We start from the raw sequence: 14,244 nt of genomic DNA, 5'->3' as shown, positions 1-14,244 counted from the left end.
TGTTGGTATTTAGCTGTGAGGAGAAAGAAGCGCTGCTGAAACACTGGACCCTTTTTGTGAGACGTGAGCGTGAAATTGATTTAAATGTGAAGTAAAATGTTAGGATAGATGCTAAAAATGTTATTTTAAAGGCCCACGGTCGTTAAGTGGAAATTAGCCGTTCAACAAACACAGCTGATGATGACTCTGATGACTCGGCAGGAACACGAGGCCAAAGGTCAAATGGTGATTTTGTGCATTTTAGAGTAAAATTGTTTTTTTTTTTTTTTTTTAATGATTGGTTTTCAGACAGTGTTGGATAAGAATGGCTGGGATTACAGAGATTTTAAAGCAAGTCGAGTTTTGAAGGTGGTCGTTTAAAATGTTATCTTATAAAAGGCTAGGTGTAAAAACATGAGGTAAAATCTTTATGAAAACAGGGAAGTTTTATGAGAAAATGTCACAGACTGATGTTAGAAATTGAAAGAAGAACACTTTAGTTTCAGACTAAATTACAATCGTCTAAAAACATAAAGCTACCAATAGCTGGTGTACACCGTGAAGCCATGAACGCTGAAAATCAAATAAAAGATTTGGGCTTCAGTGTTCCCCACCGTGGGACGATAAAAGGACAGAAACTGACTTTACAAACTAAAAAAAACATCTGTAAATTAACCATAAGAAAAAAATGTATTATATATGTATAAAATATTATCCTCAGCTCTGTATTTCTCAGAGCTGTTTTTAAACAAGTACGTAGTCAGCCCCAACTTTTAAAAAACTGTGAAACCACCGAGAGAGGTTGTTGTTGTTGCTGTTGTTGTTGTTGTTATAATAACAGACTAGTGTTACTGTACAGTTCAGAACTGAACACCATGGTACAGCTGTTGTAAAATGGACAAATGTTATATACTGTGTGTAATCATATGAAATAAAACATTTAAAAACTACCAAAACTTTACTGTCTCTGTGTCTGTGCTGTGACTTTGTTTGTGGTTTTCTCTGGTTGAAGAATCCAGTCGAGACAAAAAAAAAAAAGAAATTTAGAGACAACGAGGACGGGAGGAAGAAGCAGGAGCCTCGGCTCGCCCTCGTTTCCCGACGACGGCTGCACGTGTTCGCTCCTTCATCACCTCACACATCGTCAACTTCACTGTATGTTCTTATTTAAACCTGTCTTTCCTGCTATTTTTTTTGTCTTTCACATTTTATTGTTTGTTTAATTTCCATTTGATGTGTATTTGTGTACCGTGACATTGAGAGTCCTTGAAAGACGCCCGTAGTTCAAATATGTTATGATTATTATCACTGTTAAGAAGACGGAGGAGAACGAGGAGGAGGAGGAGAATTAGAAGAAGAAGAAAGGTAATTTTAGAGATGAAATAGAAGAAGAAAAAGATGGAAAAAAAGAAAAGAAAAGAAAAGATGGCCGAGACTGAGATGAAGATGGATGATGACATTGACTGAACCTGAAAGAATGTGGCCCAACAACAGAGATGATAAATATCCGCCATTTTACTGAGTCACTGCTGTTGTTGTTGGACGTTAGCAGCGCCACCATATGTCAGAAAAGAACTAATTGCTGTCCACGGTTCCAGACGCTTGAGTCACTGTAATGCACCTGAACTAAAACAAATTACTGCTTTACAAATCTTTACTTTCTGCCTCATCAAAGTCACTGCTAATAATCATTTTATGACATGTACAATTGAATTCACGATTTCATATTTTCCACCTTTCTGCTACTTTTTAGCACCTGGGTTACAGCTACAAAAGTGACCTTTACAGTGGTGCACCAAACCAAGTCGTTCCATGTTCTATGACCCAGGAATAATAATATAATATAATATAATATATATATGTATAATAATAAATAATATCGCAGTTGTAGTTACTGTATGTTCAATGACATATGTGCAAAAACACTAAGACCATGCAGTGCATCGTGACGTGTAGTGTCATTAAACTAAATGTATAAAAGCAGTCGAACCGACCCATGACACCAGTGCAGACGTTGACTGAAGATAATTTCAGCTATTTAAAAAAAAAAAAAAAATTTACAGCATTCGTCGGCTACAATTTTTATTTCTTCAAAGACAAACCTTTTTATTCATGATAAAGTATCAGCACTAAATAAACTGTGTGTTATAACTTATTAATTTGATGTTAACTTTTATACTATTTCTTACAAAATTTTAGGTGGTGACAAATGGAGAATTATTTTACTGTGAAATATTTAATAATTATTTTTAAACTTTAATACTTGTAGCAATTTTGTGAGTATTTCATAATTGAACTTACTTTTGGTAAATGTCTTCCAAAAGGTTTAATTAATGAGGAAGATTTTTACATTTGTCTTTTCTTGTTGAAATGCAATCGTAACAATAAACATTTCCCCCAGGGATTGATACTGTAAAGTATTTGTGATCCTGACTTTTCACCTTTTCTTTCTAAAGACTTTTTGTCTTTATTTTTATCTTTATATTTCTTGGGTGTTTTTTCTTCCTTTTTTTCTATTTTTAAAAAAAATTGTCACATTTTCATACTTCCCCTCTTACATTTTCTATTCTGTATTTAAATTTTACTTTTTTTGTTATATTTCATTTAGTGCCTCACTTTATGCTATTATGGCTATTTCAAATTGACATTGGCGTTTGACATTTTTATTTCATTCTGTTCACCTTAAGTTCTCTCTTCAATAAGTTAAATTACCTTTTAACAATGTAAATAAAAATCTATATATTTTTTCGCCTTCACATTTGCAAAACTTCTGTAACAGTTTACACTTTCATAACATTGTTATTAGAATATTATTATAAAAATTATATTATTATTAAAAACATTATTATTATAATAAATGTCTTTAATTCCTACCCCCGGAAATCCTATTGAAGTCATTTATTGTTCAAAGGTTACACAGGGAAAATAGATATAGAGATAAATCAATAGAGCATCAGTGTTACTAATAGGCACAGAGATTGACCACAGTGTAAATACTTCTAAGGGAGAGTCATGTTTATAGTTAGGTAGCGTGACTTCCTCCTTCATCTATCTGCACAAAGCAGCTCTGTTTAAAGCCAAGACACTTTTAAACGGTTGCTGTACAAACAACACATATTCAAGTCACGGTGACACAGGCCACAGCCAGGTCCACTGACCCTCAGGGATGGACAGAAATAGATCACTGAAACAAAAGCAAACTTGTTGAATGGTAGGATTGTTAAGACAAGAAAAGGCCACGTGCTGTAATGAACCTCGCTTTATGCGTGACCGTGTAGTACCTTTTAAGGGAATGGAAAGAAGAAGAAAAAAAAAAAGAAACAGGACTGGATATTTATTGTGTTCATTTTGAGTTATTCGTCACATACATAAAAGGTATTTTAAAAAAGATAGGTGGCAGTAAAGCGCCAAAGTTCCCCTGCAGCCAGACGAAAATACACTCAGCTGAGTGACATTGACAGCTTGAATTAGAACATGGTTTGGTACAAATTGTGCAAAAGAGAACGACTTAAAATAAAGCTCTTCAAATCTAAGCCAGTCTTGTTTCTAAGGTACATCATATCGTTGCAGCTGGCTATCAGACCCAGGATTTTGGCCTGACCTGTGAATCAAATTCGTACCCATTTGCAGAGAAAACAAATACAGTCCATAATTTTCACAAATAAAAGCATCAGTAAAGTTTTGTTTTTTTTCAGCTGCTATCTTTCTTCGTCTTGTCACTTAATCGCCTGCCTGACATTTTGTTATATTGCTTCAACGCTCCAATTTTTACATTACTGGGTTTTTTTATTTTCTTTTTCTTTTTTTACTTCGCTATCTCTGTTTCTACCCTTTCATTTTTCTCAAGCATCCTTTTAATTTGAAAGTCATGAGCGGAAATGAATATAATAACATGCGGTGACTTGACACTTTTTTTTAACCCTGTGATGTCGCTGTGGGTGATAGATACAAACAACAAGGAGGAAGTTCTTGTCTTAAACTGAAATATTAATTTCAGTCAAAGGTCAGAATTTCCATCATGGTGAATTAGGTCAACAGCGGGGTAAGTTTACTAAAACACCGACGTGGCATTTAGCTCGAACATGCCTAAAAACTACTGAGAGCTGCAGTGGTTCTAGTGCTAATGGACCCGTTAGCATTAGCTCTCTGTTGACATCCCCATGTTAATTGATGAGGAGGTCGAGCATTTCTTCTTGTAGGGTTAGCGCTCATTGATGTGATGACATGTGCATTTTGGCATTATTATGTTTTATATTTGTGACGAAAAATAAACGGACATGCTACACCTACCATGGTGTGTTAATGACGTGACTGTACATCGTTTCTTCACACATTTTTGACAAGTCATACCGTTAATAGCCCTTATTAGTGTCGTTTCTAATTCGAAATTACTTCCTGATTACAATTATGTCCCTAATTATTATATGTTAATGATATTATTGCTAACAACAATGTTGATAACAACATTTACAACAACATGAAACAATAATAGTCAAATATTTGAAACCCACGATGCCAGAAATATTTTCTTTTCTTTTATTTGTTTCGTTTGTTTGTTTTCACAAACACATAAATGAGTTTAATTTTGTCCCATTACTGCTTTTATAAATAAAAAAAACAAGAACATACATTAATTGTTTGAAACCTTCCAAATTTGTGCTGGTTGCCAGATATCTTGGAAAAAAAAAATCAGTTTTCTCACTCTGCTCTTGTACTTTTTGAGTACTTGTGAATCATGTGGTGACGTTGATGTCAGTACTACAGTATCAGTCTCACTTCAATAAAACAGACTCATTTTGTACACAGATGTAGACAGTACAATGGAGTACGGTGAGAGACTTGCTAATTTTCGCCAAACCCGCCTCAACCCCTTTGATCGCAGTGACGAAGAAGATGGTCCCCAAGGGGGGAAGACTCCGCCACGACATGGTAAAGTGTATCACACCTCCACATGTCACAGCTTTTGTGTTTGGTTGACATATGGATTCCTTCAGAGAATATATTTGGAGCATATGCTTTTGATTTTAAAGTCGAGTTGCGTTTTTGACTCAAATGCAACTGGTCTTTTTTCTGCTGCACTATATAATACTATATTTTTTCATTCTGTTGTTTATAGAGGACACACTGTAGCATCGAAAAAAAGGCTAAATAAAATACAAAATTAATATCTGAGGAGACGATGAATTGACATATTTTAACTTCGTTAAAACCTTTATATTAAATATATCAAGTAATTAATCAATATATAGACTGTATGTATGTATAATAAATACTCACTATATAATACATATATATACTTTCTCTATATAATATTTAATAAAAATATTTTTAAAAAATGAATACAAAACTTATCAGTCAGTGCTGTAGTAGGATGTGTTTTTTTTGGACGTCCTCTCTTGACTCTCCCTTACTGACTCACTGTGATCCATAGGGACAAAGGACATGTTAACAACATTACTCTCTTTCAAAGAGAAGTTGATGATGCTGTGCAAAACTACAGGAAATGAAACACTTAAGTGCACTTAACCATCACTTCTCTTTTATATTATAAGGATTTAGGAATTACAGAAGTTGATATTCAATCATAGTCCATTTGCAAGCCAGTCAGACGCACTGTCAGCTGAGTTGATTTGGTGCTTGAAGCTGAAGTCAGTCCTCATGTTTGCTGCCGAGGTGTTTGTTGGTATTGACAACGATGGTGAGAAGGATGTTTGTTTGACTGAATTGTTGTTGTTGTCGTTGCTGTCTCGTATAATTCTTCGACCTGTTTGTTTTAACTGATGTACTGTATCTGATAGAAAGACTTGAGTTGACTGCGTACTATGGAGTACATAGGCTCTTGAGCCACACCCAGATTCTTTGCCATTATACTGTGCAAATGTATTTATGAAAAAACTGGCTGTTAAGTTACACTGGACTGAAGCGTGTCTGTTATGATTGTTCACTGTTATGAATGTATTGAAAACAATGTAGGCATAAAGAAGAAGAATCCAAATTATATTATTATCCTTTGCCTTCTCAACAAGATAGTGTATGTATATATATATATATATATATGTGTGTGTGTGTCAGTTCAATAAGCTTAAAATTGATATGTTATATATTAGCATCACTGTACATTCCAATCTGAGGAGCACTCTCTAAATAATAGATTTACCCCTCTTCAGTACAATGCTCCGAGGCACTTTAAAAATGACATTAAAAATTTAATTAGCAAAACAAAAAACTCTGTTTGTCTTTCACAGCGAAATAGACTTTGAGCTCTGCTGTAAAAAGGTTAAAGCATCCCAAGACCAGCAGGAGAGAACATTTCAAAGGTCGTTCCATCCATCAGCTGTCTCAGTTACACATTAGCAGAGCTGAGAAAAGTCATTATAATTCCTTCAGGTTTTTCATTTTCACATTTGTTCTTCTTTGAGACGTCTTGTGCGGTGAGTCAGGAATATTTGGAATTCACTCAGTCGGTGTAGAATTAGCTTGACTGGAACCACAGAATGTGTTCTATTTATTTTATTTTATTTTAAAGAACAGTTGCAATGTATGTTTTGTTTTATGCTGTTTTCTAGAACCCAGACCTGAGCTGTTCTCTGGGAGCAGAACCAACAGCACAGACCGTGCCATGGATCTGGGTCTAGCTGAAGATCACTTCTCTCGGCCCATGGTGAGAAAAGCTCTGTTTCTGTTCCCTTCCGTATGTTCGTTCTTTTAGTGTAATATAATGTCTTCCTCTACCAACTATTAGATGTCACTAAATATTCAGAAATATATCACTAAACAATCACAAAAACCAACCAGTGTAAACTACACTAGTTTCTACACTAGTGGTACAGATCGTACAGGTTACACTAGTTTCTACACTAGTGGTACAGGTCGAAAATGAAATGCAATATCTGTAATTATTGTCATTTTGTTTTGCCTTTTTGCTGATGATACTCAGCTGTTCAAACATGAACCCTTACCAAGATACAGCAAAACAGCTATATCGTGTATTGCCACATGTTTTGATTGTAATTTTGCTTTTTTTTAAATTTGTTGTCAGGGTTCTTTTGTGGCGTCTGACATAGAACAGCTAAAACTGGCCATTGAGGAGTGTAAGAAACTGATCTTGGAGCTGCCGGAACATTCGGAGAGACAAAAGGACACGGTGGTGAAACTAATACACCTTCGTCTTAAACTGCAGGAGCTCAAGGTTAGAACTGATCATGTGATGGTGTACTGACCCATACTTTATTGCCACCAATTATGTCTTTGTGTGTGTGTGTGTGTGTGGGGGTGTGCACTTGGTACTTCCCCCTTCCCCAGTCATTACCGATGACTCCCAGCTTTTCCTGTGACCCCAAAAGATAAGGCAGTGGAAGGTGAGCAAGATGAAGGCGTTTAAAGACGCGGCCAGAACTAGGTGTACATTACATAATAATAATTCCAGTGGAATTATTATTCACTCACTGTTGCTACACTTGTTTTCACACACAGTGGAAACTTAAATTACCGTCTCGACACGCAGCGAGTGTTTGTGGAGGCTTCCACTTCTGATCAGATGCCCGGCTAACATCAAATCGGCCTCATAAAGTGCAGGGCAGCACGACAGTCTACGTCTAGATTGTATTTACTTTGCTCTAATCATTAGGTGCTGCTCCGGTTGCTCATAAAATTAGCAAAGATTAAAGGCAACGACTGTGTCTGAAGCCTGATGTGTGTCTTTGACTCAGTGTTCCAATAAACAGAAAAGCAGTTCTTCAGATACTAGTTTTTGTCAGGGCTCTGTGCTGCCCCCTGGATGATCTGATCGTAGACCGAAGTCACAGTCTGGTGGACGTGACAGGGCGGTTCGTTTTAACTAGTGCTAAAGTTCCTACTTTACAAAGACTCTGTTACAACCTTCACTTTGTTACGTGAAGGTAGAACAAGTGACACCATTCAGTGTTTCTGTGAGGCCAAATAGAGATGATACTGTGTTGGTAAAGAAGTAAAGAGAACTTGTTTATTTTTTGTGATGTGATAAAGAAATATTTCTTGTACTTACAAAGTAAGAATCACTTTTTTTATGTAAGGCTTGTTTGTCTGTGTGCTTCTGTGCAGTTGTTAGTATTGATTTGTCACACCTAACTTTTAACTTCTGTTTCTAAATCACTGTCTTTGTAAAAATCTCTCCCTTTTTTGATGAAAGTTTCTGGGCAGAATTATGACTAAGTGTCAGACTAATAACTTTAAAAAATACCAGAATTTTCACTATGACCTGACTCATTGTCATGAGTCAGGTCACATTGATGTCACTAACCATACACATGTTCATTATTCAATCGCATCCAATCACTTAGTGTTCCCTGTTAGTTTTTTCTTTTTTTTTTCTGTTTTTGACAGTGATGTTGAACCACATAATGTGAAGCAGCTGAGTGTCATCCTACTGTGAACTGTTTATCTCAGAGCAGCCCTTATTTTATTACATACATGTACAAGTGCAGACACAAATGGTGTCTGCAAATATGGATAATAATAAGGATGTGTGGTAAAAAAAAAACCCATGTAATTCCCTTTAAAATACACACAATACACCTTGTTTTTACAAATCATTTACATATGAAGCTACTGCACAAATTATATATATATATTTTACTCTATACTTTTTTTCATAGGACCCTGAGGAAGATGAACCTAACTTAAGGGTTCTTCTGGAACATCGCTTCTCCAAGGAGAAAAGCAAGAGCGTGAAACAGACGTGTGACAAGTGTAGCGCCATCATCTGGGGCCTGATCCAGACGTGGTACACCTGCACAGGTGAGGATCTCACCAGTATTATCAGAATAGCTAAGGTGTACAACTGCAGGTCTTTTCTCATCACTGTTAGCTCGAGGTTAAATGTCACTCTTGGTGACAAAACTAAAATCTTCTCTTTACCTTTTTTTATTTTTATTTTTTTACAGAAACCATCCAGACCGTATTCATTGTAGTTTATTAAAGTTAACTTTGTTCCTTTCCCCTCCTAGGTTGTTATTACCGCTGTCACAGCAAGTGTATGAACCTGATCACAAAGCCCTGTGTGAGGTCAAAGGTCAGCCACCAGTCGGAGTACGAACTCAGCATCTGCCCTGAGATCGGACTGGACAAACAGGACTATCGTTGTGCCGAGTGTCGTACAGCCATTTCACTGAGTGAGTATGAATGGTAAAAAAAATGAAAAAAAAAATCCAGGAAACAGAATCAAACCTGCAGACCTGGTCGATGTGATCTGGTTCACTACCTAATTATCACACACAGCAAATCTCTACAAATCTCAAGTATCACGTTTCCCAACTCATTTCCTCATTTCCTGTAAATGATGTCTTCAGCCTTCATTCCTTTTTACTTCATTCTTCCACATTTTTCTTTCTAAAGAAAATTTACGAAATGCAAATTTACCACTTAAATAACTTTTTTTTTTTACTTAACCAAATTCAACAAAAACTAGTCTTAACTAATCTTAACTAGCCCAAATAAAGGAAAGTGAACTCCTTGTCATTGTGACACAGCACACAACCAAATGTGACCTCTGTTTTTAACCCATCACCATAGTGAACATTCAATAACTTTTTTTTTTTACTTAACCAAACTCAACAAAAACTAGTCTTAACTAGCCCAAATAAAGGAAAGTGAACTCCTTGTCATTGTGACACAACTTGGCAGCGGGTGGATTTGAACCTGAAACCTTCCAGACCCAAGTCATCTTCCTTAACCACTAAGCCACCACCGACTGATGGACCAGACTAAGTGCCTTTTGTGTTGTAGGGGGCGTTCCAAGTGAGGCCAGGCAGTGTGACTACACTGGCCAGTATTACTGCACCGCGTGTCACTGGAATGACACGGCCATCGTTCCAGCTCGTGTCATCCACAACTGGGAGTTTGAACCGCGCAAGGTAAAAACGTACGAACTTTCACTTTAGCATGAAAAACATTCACCACAGGTGTGCACTAAAAGAAGTAAAGCTGGGACATTCATGTCAGTGTTGGAGAAAGGGAGACGCCTCTAATTAGACTCTTAAATTCTTCAAATGTTTAACTAATGGTTTTACCGTAGATCATCTGAAAAGACACATTTGTTTTTACTTGAAATTCCTAAAGAGTTTCTCTATGTTTAGAATTTAATTACGGCAGTGATAAATCTTAGTGAGTGTGTGTGAATCACAGCACGCACAGCCTTCGTTTGTCAATAAACTCTGAAGATTAATCAGAAAATTGTAATGAGAATTCGACTAATTTGTTAGGTTGTAAAGAAGCATGTTACAGTGGCTGACGTTGTCAGATTAGCAGGTGACGTTTAGACCGGTCCAGTTCATGCAGCGTTCTGTGTGTCTCCATTTTTTTTGTAGGTCTGTCGCTCCTCATTACGCTACTTGGCCCTGATGATGTCACGGCCCGTGTTGAAGCTGAAGGAGATCAACCCTCTGCTCTTCAACTTTGTGGAAGAACTAGTGGAGATCAGGGTGAGAAGGTTCACAATGAATAAATTCAACTTACATGTGTTTTCAAAACTGAAAATTTGAATCAGATTAACCACAGTGTTTGTTGACCAGATTGGTTTCCTACTTTAAACTTACCTTATTTACAGCTCAGGTCTCTATCTTTGAACCAAAGTAAAGTGACTAAACATTTGACGGAGCCTCAGTAACTGTTAGAGTTTTCGTCCGTTTCATTTGAAATACTTCCTCCTTTAGTTTCAGTGCAGGTATTTGGGATAGAAGCATCTATTTTAGGCTGCAGAGAAAATAATACTGCATTTTTGTTTAACTTATTTAGCAAGACATGAAGTATTTTAATGCAAAATTTAAAGCCGAGTTGTGGAAATGTCATTGTATAGACATCAGTTGAAAAATACAATAATACAGTATTTTCACAAATACCGAAAACGAGGAAAAATTATTAGGTGCTGCAATTTTTCTCTCCACAGAAACTTCGTCAGGACATCCTGCTGATGAAACCATATTTTATCACCTGTAAAGAAGCGATGGAGGCGCGGCTGCTGTTACAGGTCGGCAGTGACCAACTTTACTGTCATCTACAGCACAGTGTTACTGAGCTGCTGCTGCAGTAGTTGATCAGGTGTCACATCAGTGCCACCGTGTGGTAGAAGAGAAGAGCTATTCCTGAATCAAGAAAATCTACAATCACTTTGAATATCAGACTTGTGAGAAGTGAAATAAAAAGGTTAAAGTTGTTGAGGTTGTCTCTTAGATTCAGTGGGATTGAAGGAGGAACATTTAGGAATATTTCTGCTGTTGACGGTTTAGTTCTCTCTCTGCAGCTTCAGGATCGGCAGCACTTTGTGGAGAACGACGACATGTACTCACTACAGGATCTGATCGACATCTCCAGCGGCCGCCTCAGCTGCTCCCTCACTGAGATCCACACCACTTTTGCCAAACACATCAAACTGGACTGTGAGGTGAGTTCACACTTTGTTGTTACCACTTACCTGGTTTGAAGGCATTAAAATTAACGATCTCTTTTTGAAGAGAGACAATATTATTTGTTTGTGTTTCTGTGCGTGTGTGTAGCGTTGCCAGGCCAAAGGGTTTGTGTGCGAGCTGTGTAAGGAGGGCGACATCCTCTTCCCGTTTGACAGTCACACCTCCGTCTGCCACGAATGTGCGGCCGTTTTCCACAGGTGGGTCAAAGTCAATGTCAATTTTTTCTTCTAATGTTATTATTTGATGTTTATTTTTGAATCCAGTCGCGGGCCGGATTGGAAGGTTTGGTGGGCCAGGTTCGGCCCGTGAGCTGCAGGTTGATGGTCACTGCTTTATACGGTGTCCACGGGTGAAATGCTCAGTTGTACCTGTGGACAAACCCTACGTCATGTGTCTTCATGTTTGTTTGTTGTTTGACTTCAGAGACTGCTACTACGACAACTCCACGACGTGCCCACGCTGTGCCCGGATGACTGAGCGCAAACAGGACGAGGTGTGAGCGAAGACGTAACTCTGCAGAACACCAGGTGACGATCCTGGGTGTGACCGCACCTTTGGTTAGTTTTGTGTTTCTGTGTGAACAGAAGTGTCTCCTGGTACATGATGAAGCAGGGTATTAGAAAAAAACAAAACAAAATTAATCCAGAACCAAGTCTTCACACATCATGGCTAGACTAACATTTATTTATAGGATTATGATTTAACCCGTGGGTGTTCTGTAAATATAAACTACCTTGTGAGAAGACGACTGTGGAGGAAATGCACATTAATCCTCATCTGTCTTTTTATTTTAAGTGTTAAAGGTCCAGGACCAGAGGAGAAATGTTAAAGACTGCACTTTTTATTTTACTGAGAGTATTACTGAGTATTTCCTTTGTTTTTTTGTTTTTTTTTTCATGCCCTACTGGAGGCTACCAAGTGGTTGGTTTATTAAACTTTCGTAAGGTCCTTGTAACATTTCCAGACCCTGGAGCTGCAGTTTCTGTGGAGACATTACTCTACAGCTACCTGCCTGTTTTAGGTGGCGCTAAAATAACCAGTCAAGGCAGGAAAAAAAAAGCTAACGATGCCTTCACTGTCCTAGGTCCTAGATTGCAGCACAGTCGTCTTTGCCCTGAGCCGTTGTTGACATTGTACTTACAGATGGTAAAAACCAGAAAACACTTTATTTGAACAAATTGCACATTCCTGGTACATTTCAGAATAAGTGAGCTAAAAGTTTTTTTTTTTTTTCAAAAATGTGAATTCTCTCTATTTGTGCTAACAGATGCAAATACTCATTATTATTATTATTGTTAATATTATTGTCATTGTGTGACTGAAACAGACGGCGGACACACAGCACTAAACTGTCAGGTTTCAGTCTTAATGTAGCACAACATGTCAGAGGACGAAAAGGACAACTCTGGTGACATCACTGTACACGGTGACCTCATGTGTTTGTGCTTTGTCCAATGTTGAGCATGACATTTTGTATCGTTTGAGTCTGGAGGACTGGGTGCACAGTGTTGATAAACGGCTGTTGTAAAGTCATGTGGAGTGGAGCATGAATAAAGTCATTAAATGCCAAAATGCATTAGTGTCGTGGACAATGAATTTGGATCTGGTCTGTTACGTAGAGTCTGAGAGTTTCATCAAGTCTCTGTATTTCTCTGTGTTGACTGATGTCGGTCCGGCGGCCATGTTGAAGTTCTACTGTTGTTTCCTTTGTTTTCCTTTGATGATGAGTGGTTATGGTGGCTGAGTGTTGATGAGTGTTCTGGCCCTAAAGCAAGAAAGTCACTGGTTCAATCCCTGCTGGTAACTGATGGACTAGTTTGCATGTTGTGCAGGAGTTCTCTGGACCCCCCCCCCCAGTCAAAACCCAGGCAGGATGAGGTTGATCAATCACTGTAAACTGATCATCTGTGTGAATGTGTGTGTGATTAAACAAAATATATTTTGTTTTCTGGTTCTGTTAGTCTGTGTGAAAAGGATTGTTTTGCAGCAACAAGCAGCTACAAATGTCCTCTAACCTGGGGGTTCCCAACCCCAGGTTCGCGGACCAGTACCTGTCCATAGGTCATGTGGTACTGGTCAGCGTTGAGACACTGGAATTATTTTTTACTTATTTACTTCATTAAAATAGAATCCAGTCATATCCATTTACTTGTGTCATTCTGACCCTGTGCGTTGTGAAGCGCCTCACAGTGGCCACAGTTGGTTCTTTCAATCTAGCTTTTATTATTTACTGCTCTGTACATGAGCAGAAACTCAACATCTTTGTGTATTCAGATCGTGTGGCTGTGATGATGACAACAGCAATATTTTACTGATTGCAATCACCTCGGGAAAGTCACAGACAGAACAGGCCAAGTTCACACCAACTCTGACGCCAACTCTGACACCAACTCTGACGCCAACTCTGACACCAACTCTGACGCTAACTCTGACACCAACTCTGACGCCAACTCTGACACCAACTCTGACACCAACTCTGACGCCAACTCTGACACCAACTCTGACGCCAACTCTGACGACCTCAGTCACACGACGTACTGTGTATATGATTAGAAATGTTCACTTCTTACATTTTTACCCAGAGGAGTGGGTTTTAATGCTGTCATTATTGAACAGTAACATGAATGAAGCATTTAATACACGAGTCAAGTAAACACTGTCATCTGAACAGTCTGTTATTCATTATTGATTTTAACGCTTCATTCACATGTTTGGTGTTTACGGCTAAACCCCCATGCTGAGAACTGTAATGTCATTCTCTTGAAATCCTGGTTTCAAAGATTGGAGACATAGAATTTAATATACTATATATACATATATATGT

The 14,244-nt window shown here is 37.8% G+C and overlaps 1 protein-coding gene across 1 annotated transcript; it reads left to right on the top strand.

Moving 5' to 3' along the window:
* Positions 1 to 3,864: 3,864 nt before the first annotated feature.
* Positions 3,865 to 12,992, top strand: def8 (differentially expressed in FDCP 8 homolog). Its single transcript, XM_008310646.2, has 12 exons — positions 3,865 to 4,021; positions 4,786 to 4,908; positions 6,546 to 6,640; positions 7,019 to 7,168; positions 8,613 to 8,754; positions 8,964 to 9,128; positions 9,742 to 9,869; positions 10,323 to 10,436; positions 10,901 to 10,981; positions 11,255 to 11,395; positions 11,508 to 11,617; positions 11,844 to 12,992. The coding sequence occupies exons 2-12, from the start codon at positions 4,800 to 4,802 to the stop codon at positions 11,917 to 11,919; spliced, it is 1,311 nt and encodes a 436-aa protein (XP_008308868.1). The 5' UTR covers positions 3,865 to 4,021; positions 4,786 to 4,799; the 3' UTR covers positions 11,920 to 12,992.
* Positions 12,993 to 14,244: the final 1,252 nt, after the last annotated feature.

The sequence above is a fragment of the Cynoglossus semilaevis genome, chromosome 5 (genome assembly GCF_000523025.1).
Source record: "Cynoglossus semilaevis isolate Cse_v1.0 chromosome 5, Cse_v1.0, whole genome shotgun sequence".
Lineage (NCBI taxonomy): Eukaryota > Metazoa > Chordata > Actinopteri > Pleuronectiformes > Cynoglossidae > Cynoglossus > Cynoglossus semilaevis.
Note: the sequence above shows the minus strand (reverse complement) of the source record. Positions and strands in the feature narration are given on the sequence as shown.

Excerpts from the sequence above, each read along its gene's own strand:
- def8 (XM_008310646.2), top strand. The coding sequence starts at position 4,800 with ATGGAGTACGGTGAGAGACTTGCTAATTTTCGCCAAACCCGCCTCAAC. Across the intron at positions 6,641-7,018 it reads ATCACTTCTCTCGGCCCATG|GGTTCTTTTGTGGCGTCTGA; the intron begins GTGAGAAAAGCT and ends ATTTGTTGTCAG. Across the intron at positions 9,870-10,322 it reads GGGAGTTTGAACCGCGCAAG|GTCTGTCGCTCCTCATTACG; the intron begins GTAAAAACGTAC and ends TTTTTTTTGTAG.